At 41.7% G+C, this 12,835-nt stretch overlaps 1 protein-coding gene and 1 long non-coding RNA gene across 2 annotated transcripts in view; one reads left to right on the top strand and one right to left on the bottom strand.

Moving 5' to 3' along the window:
* Positions 1-12,835, bottom strand: part of LOC141542537 (uncharacterized) — a 220,607-nt gene that overhangs the window by 147,313 nt on the left and 60,459 nt on the right. The window lies entirely within an intron of this gene.
* On the top strand, positions 2,191-4,117 carry LOC141543448 (non-structural maintenance of chromosomes element 3 homolog). The gene has a single exon (XM_074268704.1). The coding sequence runs from the start codon at positions 2,736-2,738 to the stop codon at positions 3,729-3,731; it is 996 nt and encodes a 331-aa protein (XP_074124805.1). The 5' UTR covers positions 2,191-2,735; the 3' UTR covers positions 3,732-4,117.

Raw genomic sequence — 12,835 nt, forward strand, 5'->3', positions numbered from 1 at the left:
GAGAGAGAGACAGAGAGAGAGGGAGAGACAGAGAGAGAGACAGAGAGAGAGACAGAGAGAGACAGAGACAGAGAGACAGAGAGAGAGAGAGAGACAGAGAGAGAGACAGAGAGACAGACAGACAGACAGAGACAGAGACAGACAGGGGGGGAGAGAGAGAGAGAGAGAGAGAGAGAGAGAGAGAGAGAGAGAGAGAGAGAGAGAGAGAGAGAGAGAGAGAGAGAATTTAAAAGAGGTCACAGCATCTTAAAATCATAATTTTTTATTAAAGCTTTTTTATTTTCAAAACATAAGCATGGAAAATTTTTCAACATTGACCCTTGTGTTCCAAATTTCTCCCCCACTTCCCCACATTCCTTCCCCTCAATGGCAAGTAATTCAATCTATGTTAAACATGTTAAAAATATGTTAAATACAATATATGCACACATATTTGTGCAACTAAGATCATAGTTTTTAGAACTGTACGGAACAATAGAGATCACCTAGTCCAATAACCTTATTTTGCATACGAGGGACCTACGGCACAGATAAGTTAAGGATTTAAGCCAGTCCGAGAAGTCAGCTGAGCCAGGATTCAAAGCCAGGCGTTATAACTCATTTTAGAGAGGAGGCTTCTATGTGGGCTAAAGTTAAGTAACTTACCCAGGCTTATGACAAGTTAGTGAACATGATGGCCATTAGGTACTTGCTAGGGTTGTGGTTATATAACATTCTATGAAATTGTGGGATCCCAAGTTTTTTAGTTGCTAGCTTAAACCCCTTTTGCAAATGAGCAAACTGAAGTCAGAGACGTTAAAGACTTCATCCAACTTTGGTTTTGGAGTTCTAAAAGAGAGGAGTTTCCTTGGGACCAAAAGCAAAAATAAATAGATAAACAAATGAATAAATGAATGAATGAATAAATACATGAATAGGAGATGAGACTGCAAAGGTCTACTGAAAAACAAAGGTATCTTGGAGGATAAGTAGGGAAAGAATTAAGGAAGGAATGGGGATAGAGAGGGGAAGAACATGGAGGAAAAAACACAAGAAAGCATCATTTCCTAAGAGGACACAGACAAGCAAGAAAGCATTAGAACTACTCTGTTAAAGTTAAATATTTTGAAAAATAAATTATAAGAAAGATTCAGTGTCATGCATAGCTCTCTCTTCCTATTCTTTGCATTAGGAAATGCTGATGTTTGCGAAGTTCCTAGACATTAAAAAAATAAAAATTCAAGCACATGGGTTTCATTAGACTGTCAGCTCCTTGAGGGAGGGCGGGAAGGGCTTCGGCCTCCTTTTGTGCGCTTGTGCTTCGCACCGTGACTGGCGCATAATATGTGTAACGTGTGATGACTGATTACCATAGACCTCTCTGGACACAAAGGCCACGTAGAACCCGGAGGCCGGTGTACAAGCGGACGATTCAGGCCAGCTCCAAAGAGGGATGGAGAGAGCCATCCGCACCCAGAGAGAGGACCGGGCACTGAATGTGGACCACCTGTTCTGTTGTTTGCTGGCTTTCTCTCTCTCACCTTTTTTCCTTTTTGATCTGATGTTTTTTGTGCAGCATGATAAATGTATGCGGTGCATGTAGAACAACCGCCCATATTTAACATATAGGATTGCTTCCTCTCCAGGGCAGGGGGTGGGGGAAGAAGAGAACACAGGGCTTTTCATGAGTGAATGGTGAAAACTATCTTTGCATATATTTTAAAACAAAAAGCTATTAATTTTTTTTAAAGCTAAAAAAAAGTCATTGTACAACCAGTGCCTTTAATATAGTAGATACTAGAAGAGATTCCAAAAATCACCCGTTCTACAACTGAAACCCAGGAAGAGTAAGTGGTGATTTGCCCAAGATCACAGAGCTGGGAAGCACCTTGAGTGCTTTAAACCTATTCTTCACCAATATAAGGGCCGAGCATTACGGAACTGCCCAAGCACAGAGGTATGACTTCAAAGTTCATCCAGATAAGGAAACTGAGTCACAGAGCGGTAAGTATTGCACTCAAACTCAGCTATGAATAAGAGGCAGAATTTGAACCCAGGTCTTGAGTCTCTACCAGTTCGTGGGACTACAGAATCACAGGTGTAAGTAAGGCTGAAAGGGGGCATCTGAGCTCCTCTCGTTCCAGAAAACTGAAGCGCGGGGAGGGGGGGAGGAAGGGGGAGCGGCGTGCCCAAGGTCCCCAGGTCAGAGGAGGAAGCTGAGGGCCTTGCACGGTGCAGCCCCAGCCGCCCGCCAGGCTGCTGCAGCCCGCGCAGGTGAAGCAGAACGCTGCACTCGGGAGGTTTCACCGAGCTACTCTTAATTATGCTTCCCCCGCTTAAATGAGAGGAAATGATTAGAAAACAAAATAATAAGCCGCGGGTATTCCCGCGAGACAGCGCGAGAAGCCTCGCTTCGGACTTGGGCCCGGGCGGGGGAGCGGGGAGCGAGGGGACGCGCATCCAGCCTCTCTCTCGTTTTGGTTTTTTCCTTTTTTTTTCGCCGCCGCTCCGCCTCTCTCCGTACTTGGCCCCACTCTCCTCGAGCCCCCTCCTCACCTCACGCAAAAGCGCCAGGGCGTGCACGCTCCCGGGCCTTGCGTGAGTACGCTGCCGGTGAGGGTCTGCCTGCCCGAGCCCGATCGGCGTCGCTCCGTCCGTCCGAGGCTTTCCAGAAGGGGGTGTGTCTCCCGCCCGGGGCGAACAGGTACCGCAGGAGGCTTCCTCAGCCCCGGGGTTCGTTCCGAGCGGGCAGCGGCATGTCTCAGAAGAAAGGCCGCGGCCTTCCCCGCGCGAGCGGCGATGGCGAGGACGACGGCGCCGGCCCCAGCGGCAGCCTCGGTGCTAGCGGCGGCGGCCCCAGCGGCAGCAGCGACGCGAGCGAAGGCCCCAGCACCAGCGGCGGCGGCTTCAGCCAAGCCCGCGTCCAGGCCCTGGCCCAGGCCCTGGCCCAGGCGGGCCCCTCGCAAGCCGATGACGTCATGGAGGAGGCGGAGTGCGAGGAGCCCGGGCCCACGGCCACCCCGCCGATGCCCTCCACCTCGTCGTCCTCGTCCTCGTCCTCCCAGGTGCAGAAGAAGCCGACCAAGCGCACGGAGGCCCAGATCCAGCAAAAGGTAAACGAGCTGGTGCAGTTCCTGCTGGTGAAAGACCAGAAGAAACTGCCCATCCGCCGGGCCGACATGGTAAAGACCATCCTGCAGGACTACAAGGACCTGGCCTCGGTGATCATCGAGCGCGCGGGCCACATCCTGGAGGAGGTCTTCGGCCTGCAGCTCCGGGAGATCGACCAGAAGTACCACGCCTACATCCTCATCAACAAGCTCGAGCGCCTCGAGGGCGACGGCATGAAGATGGACGAAAGCGTGGCCAAGATGGGCCTGCTCATGGTCATCCTCAGCCTCATCTTCATGAAGGGCAACTCGGCCAGGGAGTCTCTGGTCTGGGACGTGCTCAGGAAGCTGCGCGTGGACCCGGAAAAGAAGCACAAGACCTTCGGGGACGTGAAGAAGCTCGTCAAGGATGAGTTTGTGCGCCAGAAGTACCTGGAGTACAATCGGGTCCCCCATACCGAGCCTCCAGAATACGAGTTCCTCTGGGGACCCAGAGCGTTCCACGAGACGAGCAAGATGCAGGTGCTTCGCTTTGTGGCCAAGATTCAGAACCGCGAGCCCTCCAGCTGGGTATCCCAGTACAACGAAGCCCTCCAGGATGAAATGGCGGCAGGTTCTGCGGCCGGCGTTTCTGGCAACTGACCCCCTCCCCCCAGGCCAGTGTCTGGTTCCTTTTCCAGGCTGCTATCGGGAAAACATTTCCCCACGTTGTGATAGTGTATCTGCATGTGAACCTCGGGCTGAGACTCCTTCCTTCCCCAGGTCCAGAGTCCTTCCACATTCTCTCTCTCCTCTCTGCCAGCACCCAGGACTTTTTGAACAAGAATCCTCCTCCTTTGAACCACTACTTCTTCCTCCCAGATTGGCTGGAGACTTTCTAACAAACTCATTGCTTCAAGGACTGCCCTCCCTTAGGCCTGGTGAGCGTTCTTAGCTTTGAACCCCTCCGTGCACACGGTCATTAAATCCTCCCAGACGCATTTCAAGCCCGTGTTTCCTTTTCAGTTAATAAATGTTATCAGCATTCACCCTGCGGCTGGATGTTCTTGTGTGCTGGCTACTTTAGGAATTCTTGGGGAGAAGGGAGGACTACGGGCTTGGGTGTAAGGTGCCCCAGGAAGATGGGATGTTTGGTCTGAGGTCTCCAAACTGAGAACCATGTTTGTTGGAAGATCTAGAATCAGTGGTCCTCAAACTTTTAAAATAGGGGCCAGTTCACTGTCTATGGGAGGGCCGGACTAGAGTAAAAACAAAAGCTCACACTGTCTCCGCCCCTCAGCCCATTTGCCATAACCCTGCAGGCCGCATAAACTCCTCAGCGGGCCGCATCTGGGCTGTAGTTTGAGAACCCCTGAGTTATTTGTGAAGGCTGCCAAAGAGGCATTTACCAGGGTGTGGGGAGGGTATCCTATGACTAGATCCAGTGCCACTCCCCAAGTGCCTGTGGCTGGAATTTTCGGATCAGCCTCCTAATTCTGTGAATCCCCGGGAAAAAACCATGATTGTCCAACCCTGGTCACAATTCTGCTGCTTACCCTTTAGTTTCTAGTGTGATAAATGCACTTTTTAAAAGTACATCATAAAGAATAATTAATATTGATTAGTGGTAAAAGACCTGATAGAACTAAGATAACCAGCAGGCACTCCTATGTAAATAGAGATATGTAAGGATCTCTTCTTATGTGAAGAATATTCATATGCGTATACTTCCTCACTCAAATCCAAGTCCTTTGTATGTCATGGCTGCACTTTCCTGATGTCATGATCCTCTTCAGGAGGAAGGACAAGCAACAACTACATATACACACATACATACAGAGATTCATGTATAAGGGAAGATAGTTCTTAGAATATCAGGTAATAAATTTATTAAATTGTAGTTGCCACAAAAGAAATAGGAATAGCAAAAGGGGGGGAGGGGAAGAGAAAGCCTTTGTCTCTTGCCAATGACTAGAGTAGTCAAAACTTAGCTGCTGCGGAGATTTTTCAGAACCCTAAAGCTTAAAAATCATGCAATCTTAGGTAACTGGACAAAGATGGAAACTCCAAACTAAAGAAAACAAGGGACTTATCCAACAGTTAAGAAAAAAGATCAGAACAAGTCTTCTGATACAAAAACCTGTGTTCTTTTTTCCTAAACTACAGTACTATTATAATGGGCCTGATACCTGTCCCTTCACTTCCCACTACTGGTACTCTAATCTAAATCCTCATTTCCTCATGATTGGATTACTATTAGACTCCCGGCTGGCCTCTCTACCTCCAGTTTTTCCCTATTATAAACCATCCTGCATGCCATTACCAGGTAATCAAAGAATCACAGGGCTGGAAAGGAGCTTAAAGTTCATCCAATGCAATCTCATTTAGAAGAGTAAACAACCAGACAGATTAAGTAATTTGCCCAAATTTAAGTAGTAAATGAAGAGCTTGGATTTGAACTTTTATCCTGGGACTCTTAAATGCAATGCTCCCACAGTAACATGCTGTCCCTTCAATATCAGGATGCTAAATCAATTTGGAGCAATGAAGGTCATGGACAAGTTATTCCGTAAGGCCTAGAAGAGCTCTAGTTGTGATCTTCATTGATGAAGCAACAAAATCCCATCAGCATAAATATCTCTTAGACCCCAAACTCTTTTATATGGCCTTCAAGCTCTTTAGAAACTAAGTCAACACTCCCCATTTCAACCATCCCAGTGAGGTGGCAGGGCAGAGATAAAAATAGCCTTATGGTAGAGATGGGAAAACATTGTACTTAGAGGAAAAGGATCTCATTTTTTTCAGTGGCATCTGAACCTCATTTGGGGCTTTCTTGGCAGAGATACTGGAGTGGTTTGCCATTTCCTTCGTCAGCTCATTTTACAGATGAGGAAACTGAGAAACAGGATTAAATGACTTGCCCAGAGTCACATAGAGTCTGAGGCCATACTTGAACTCGGTTCTTCCTGAGTGAAGGCCAGGTGCTCTATCCACTGCCCCACCTAGATGCCTAGACTTCAATGAGACCTTTCCCAAAGCAGCCACCCCATCTTTCTTAAAAGAAGGTTGTCTTACAGACAGACCCTTTGCTAAATGTTTTGGGTAGAGAAAACACCATTCAGTGAAAACTATAAGGGTAAAAACACAATGTGAATTTCTATTTATTACTCCAGAAAGGGAAAGGAGCCAAGGGCTAAAATCTGAATACTGAAAGAGAATGAATTTAGAGGAAATTAGCAGGAGCTTCCTTCAGCTCCAGCCAAGACGGCATTTTGTTCATGTAGCATACACAGTACATACAGCTGCTGCAATTATGTGGCAGCAAGAATGCATTGTATATAATAGAGAACTGTACATGATTCTTATCAGAGCTGCAGAGTTGCTAGTGCCCATGGTTACAGGCAGAGTTAGGCAGAAGTGGGAAAAAAATCTAGACTCTAGAAAAAATGTTGTAGAGAAGTAACTCTTTCTCACTTTACAACCTAGTTTTGCCTATTCCCCAGTCCTCCAATGAGTATGCTGTTGCCTGCTCTGGCCAAAAAAAACAAATTTGGATTTGCAAAATAAAGGACTTTATCCTCACAAATAAATTTTTGAAATTTAATTTTTTTAGTTTATTATTCTTTATATCAGATTTTGTCCTGACCCATTTATAGCTATTTTAACTTAAGAATTTTCCATGTTCTTTTTTCTCCCCCACATATTCTCTGCTTTATCCTCCCTCTCATTTAATTTTATTTTTGAATATCTTATGTCCCCATTTTTTCTCTTCTTCAGAGAAATCCTACTATTTCTGATTGGGTTGCCTCCATTACCAATGTGCATGTGTATATCAAGTCAACAAGAGTTTATTAACCACCTACTATGTGCCAGGCCCTGTTCCAAGAAGTAGGGATACAAAGAAAGGCAAACACTATCCCTACTCCTTTCAATGTCCAATATAACCAAGTCTTCAATCAGCCCACAAGTAAATGCTTATTGAGTACCTCTCATGTGTCAAAGACTGGGCAAAATTTATAGGGAATTTTTTAAAAAGCATAGTAAGCCAGTTTTGCACAAGGAGCTTATAGTCAGGAAATCAAGTCCAATACATGTGAACAGCAAACAATACAAAAGAACAGCATTGAACAATCTTTCTTTTGGAGGACTGTTACTAGTTTTCACTTCGTTCACTTTCACTTTCACTTTCCCACTTCAATCCTTTTTCACTTCCCAATTCAATCCTACTAGTCCTTCCTTTCATGCTCCAGCCACCTGATTATTCATCATTATATTAAAGCAATGTATTTCTACAATACAGATTTTAAATGAAGAATACCAGGGGTTTTTTTTGTTTTGTTTTTTTTTATAACTTTAAGGAAATTAACATTATCCAACCTGAATTTAATTTGGGAAGATAGCTAGCATTGCCCAGGAGCAAATAACAACTCAATTGAAAAAGAAGAGGAAAACTAATTTCAAACAATAATATATACTGATGTCAAAGAACAAATATTCCCAGGTGTTCCATTTAGTTATTCTTGGATAATATTATTGTCATATGTAATATAAACCACATCCACCCTAAAATTGATCTTTATTAATGGAGAAATTATTTAGATACTTTAGATACCAGTAAGTTGTTTAAAAAAAAAAAAAAAGGTGATTGATTTTTTTTCTCTAAAATGGGGAAAAAAAAATATTCTAGCTGAATTATAAGCAGTGGGTTATCAGAGATCTCTTAGTATTTCTACATAAGACTAGGAAGTAGTTATGCCAGATTCTGTTCCTAGTTCTCCCATGGAATTATCATGTGGAATTGGACTTAATTAACCTCTTCCTTCTACAGTTTATCCATCTGTATGGATATAGCACCAACTTCAAAGGGGTCTGAGTCTTAATTAACTCGTTTTTGTGAAGTGCCCAGAGATCCCTGGATGAAAGAAAGAAACCCTTGCAAATATTCTGAGTATACATGGCAGCAGGTGGAAATTATTACTATTAAATGTGACTCTTGATCTCAGAAGCCATTTTTGCAAACTATCCCTTTGGGGCATAAGAAATGTCAAGTTAGTAAGAATGAATACATGTGGCCAATGTTCTTTTTTAACTTTTAAAAGTCGAGCACAGATGGCCAAGTTCTATGTGCAATCAGTTGTGTTCTAGGAGTCATAAATTTTGAAGACTAAAACACATGAGTAAGTTTTAGTAGTGGTTTTGGAGAAGCTCTGCCATTTTGAAAGTTTGTTTCCTCTAATGTTGCCCTAACTCCCAAGATGCAAATCTCCTAAACAGGTAGATTCCACCTGAGACCTAAGACCACATGACCATGCTTGGGTCATGAAGTAGATAAAGTCTGGTTTTTAGCCCAAATGACTCAATGAACCATAGCATATAGCCAAAAGAACAAACAAAAAAGCAGGAAGCTGAGGGACAACAGGATAAAATGCCCCAAAAAAATTTTTCCTGGGTTATCTTAGAGAAGAATATAATATACTAGAAGCAATAGAATCTGTAACCAGGATTAGTTCAGAAGCAACCAAAAACATCCAGTGGCTCTGAGCTTCCTGGTGACCTAAAGGCATAAAAATATTCCATCCATGTGGTGGGTTCCTCAAACTTGGTGAAGGCCACATAAGTCACCCCACTTTTCCCTGTTGACCAGACCATTTCCAGATGGAAATGAGGTCTCTGTGGAAGCGAATTGCCGCTGTATCCTTTTTTCATACCTTATGTTGGGGCTAAATAAATTCCCTTTTTAGAGTACTCCATTTTATCCCCAAATCAAATCTGAACTAATTGAAGTACTAGTGTCAGTCTCACCCCTACTAGTAGGTTTGAAGTGTAAAACTTTTCTGATATGACTCTGGATATGAATTCATATCCTTCAGAAGAGGTTCTTAATCCCTTGGGCAGTATGGTGAAAGATATAGGTCCGATCTCAGGACTGTTTACATATATATATTTTTTATTTTTATATATATGAACATATAATATATTTTTAAATATATAAAATAAAATAAAAGTGATTACATTGAAATATAATTTTATATATGTATATGTGTGTATATATAAATGTACTTATTTTTAACTTTAGAGACCTTAAATTAAGAATCTCTGTAGAGGAAAGCAGGTAACCCACTTCTGACAGGACTGCTCCACTATTTGAGTAAGCCAGAAGCTGGCCCCCATCAATTTCCAATTTGGATGTTGGAAGATGTGTCACAGTGGATGCTGGAGTTGTTGACCATGCTTGGCTCATATCAAGAAAGTACCACTTCTACAAAAGAAAACTGCACTCCCACTTTCTACAAAGGTGAAGGAAGGAAGCCTTCGTAATCACAGTGAGGCAGACAGGATCCTAGAGAAAGGCTTTATAGCCTAGCTATGTAGATAAAACATGTCTAAGATCTCAGGGAACTTTGCATGTTAGTAACCCTATTTACAAATGCTACTCTGTAGGTTTTCTTGAAATAGAAAACCCTTCAAATAAAGAAATTCCTTAAAAAAATAATCCCACAATATTTATTATTTCTAGGATTTTCTTTGTATCATCCATGAGGAATGATGAGGCTAAAATATAGCCTCTTCGAATTATCTTGTATATTTTAGAGACACTCTTCCCATACTTGGCAAAAGGCCATGAAAACCTTTTTTGAACCAAATTAGAATTAATTGATTCCTGTCCCTTTTTTCATGAAATAATTAATTTCTTACTTTTGGCTTTGTTGTGTTCCCTGGCTCTTTTGACCACAGAGACATCACCTCCAAAGTTGCTATCATTCCCTGCAGTTTTGTTGCTTCTTTATACAAGTAGCAATAAAAGATTTAAAAGTATTATCTGAGTGTTGAAGACGAGCAGACTGAAGGGACAGCTAGGCGTAGCTGGTGAGAGATAGGATAATGAATTGACACCTCATTTTTACAAGTTCTTATAAATCTATTTATCTTTTTCTTTTCTTTATATTTCACCCCAATGTTCCTATAGTTATAATCCTAGGAAAAATAACAGCCACTTAACTTGTAAATGACTTGAACTGGCCAATGCCAATCTTTACCTACTATTCTCATTGCTGCAAATAGGCTTGACATGACATTTAAAGTCATCAAAGAACCGCAGAGCTGCTAGACCAAATACATATTCCCAGAATTCATAACTATGCTTCAATTAAAAAAAAGAAAAGATGGCTAAATGCCTAAATGCCTGGAAAGCAACAAACTCCCCTAAAGTTGGAAAAAAGCCAATGCCTTTGCAATTTCAAAATCCAGTAAAACACCACATGACACAAAGAGCCACTGGCCTACTTCATTGCTTAGATTTTCACACAAACTTAAGGAGATAATAGAATATAGACCATTGACACTCCCTTCTTCCAAAAGAACAACTGGCTTTTGAAAAAAGTAGTGTACCACTGACAATGCTACACTATTTGATCTTGAAAATTCATTTGTTACAAGGCAGAAACTAGTAGTAGTTTTTTTGTCATGATATGGTACAGTAATGGACTCAGAGTCCCAAGCTCTGGATTAAGTTCCTTCTCTGACATTCACTGGTTGTGTGATTCTGAGCAAGTAACAATTTCCCTGGGTCTAAAATTATTTATCTGCAAAATGAGCCTCTGAACTAGATAATCTCCAGCGTCATTTCTAGCTCTAACCTTTAATGGTTCTCTGTGTTTATTGATTATTTAGATTCTCTTGAGCCCAAAACTCTATAATATTCCAATAAAAATATTTCAGTCTCACAGTTTGCTTCTCCAAGATATGTAGGTATTTATGGATTAAGCCTGACCTTGGAAACGAAGTGACTTCTTAATTTCTGTTTGCAGTTAAGGCTTCACAGATGATGAAATTAATTTCTGGACCAACAATTGTTCTGAAATTTTAGCTCATCATAGAATCAATGATAGAGCTAAAAGTACCTTAAAAGTTGTCTAGTATAATTCTTTAATTTTACTGATGAAAAAACTGAGACCTACAGAAATTTGCCCAAAATTAATTTCAGAGCAGGAATTCAAATTCAGATCCTTTGATTTCAAAACTGGTACTCTTTCAACTGAACACATTGAAAATATTATAATTGTTTAGTGTATAGTTGCTGCTGTCATGCCATTGATCCAAAAACTTCTATAATAGTGATCACTACTATTGTTATCTCCTCCACTGTTGTTACATTTCATTGTTCCTCCAGAATTCTCATGTCCTTGTGGGGATATAGTCTCTGCTGTTGCCTCTAGCCTCTACCAATGGTGTTACCCCAATTTTAGGGGGTCTTCTCTACTCCAGTTCCATTTAATTAATATTCATATTAGCTTTTTCAAAGGAATATTTACTTCAATACCTGAGAACATAATTCCTTCCTCACAGGATGTCATACTACAGGAAAGGGGGGGCAGGGGAAAGGTGAGGGAAGAGATTAGATTCACAGTTTTTAGCTCATTTCTTATATAGCAGAGTCTCCCAAGCTCCAAGTCCAAAGCCTCCCCTTGGGTCTGAGTCCCAGGCATCCTGGCTTCTCAGGGCTTCCCTGCTAACCTGGCTGGCTGTATATCTAGCCTAGAATCTACAATCCAAGGTCATCAGTTGAGATTTAGTGGGGATTCTACCTCCTGTTCCTGGAATTGAGGACAAAAGAATTAACTGAAATAAAACCTCAATCCTAAAGCCTTCTCAGAGATAGAGGATAAAAGAAGGTAGCTCTTTGCCTTATTCCATCAATTAATAACATAACCTTTATCTTTTCTGGACACTGTGGAAAAGAGAAAAGAAATAAAGATTCTCAGTATGGTCATTTAAAAAATGCAGCTTATTCTGGCCATTTAGCAGATGGAAAAAGGCTATTTCACACATGAGATAAGGGAATGCCAGATATTTCCTCCCAGAACATCCCACACCAGATGTTAGGTGTGATCTGGGGAAGGGGAATGAGGAAGGGAATTTTGTTAAATGTCTACTATGTGTTAAGCACTTTTTAGAAATATTATCTCATTTGCTCTTTAAACAATTATAGGAGGTAGATGCCATTATTATCTGTGTTTTTCAGTTGAGAGAACTGTTTAGATAGAGGTGATGTGACTTACCCAGGATCACTCAACTAATACATATTTGTTCAGTAATGGACAAGGTTATTCACTGATGGTTCTTTGATTTTAGTCAGGTTGATGTAACTTAGAAGTGAAACTTTTCCTAAGAGTAGGTTAGATTATCTCACTTATTTAAGCTCTTCAGATGAAAACTACATAGCTACTCTTTGGGAATGTTGTAGTATAAAGTTCTATTTGAGCATGAGTTGAACTAACAGACTTGTAAGATTCTGTGAAAAACTGGTGGCAATGAAAAAACAGAAAAAGAAAAGAAAAGAAAAACTGTTGAGCTCAAAGTTTTAAGCTACATAGTTTGGAGGCCAGTATAAACCTTGAAGGGTGTTATTCCCTAAGCTTCCTCATCAACATCAGCAGCATATATACTGTACATTGAATTTTTCCTCTATAAAACACCAATGTGATATATTTAGTTATCCAGGTAACCTTCAAAGCCAATAATGATGCTGTGGCTGCAAAGTGAGGGGGAGACACAATAGAATAGGAAAAGGATGCCAAGTACTTATACGAACTTTATCACTGATTACCTCTACAAGCTACAGTTAACATTGAATACCAATAAATCAGTATCATCACTTTTTCATCTAGACACTGTGATCCAAGAATAAGCTGAATATCAAAGTTGGCAATCATGCTCTTCCTCACTAGTCCACTACAACCTACTTACAAGTCATATTACACTTAATT

This window comes from Sminthopsis crassicaudata, chromosome 5 (genome assembly GCF_048593235.1).
Source record: "Sminthopsis crassicaudata isolate SCR6 chromosome 5, ASM4859323v1, whole genome shotgun sequence".
Classification (NCBI taxonomy): Eukaryota; Metazoa; Chordata; class Mammalia; order Dasyuromorphia; family Dasyuridae; genus Sminthopsis; species Sminthopsis crassicaudata.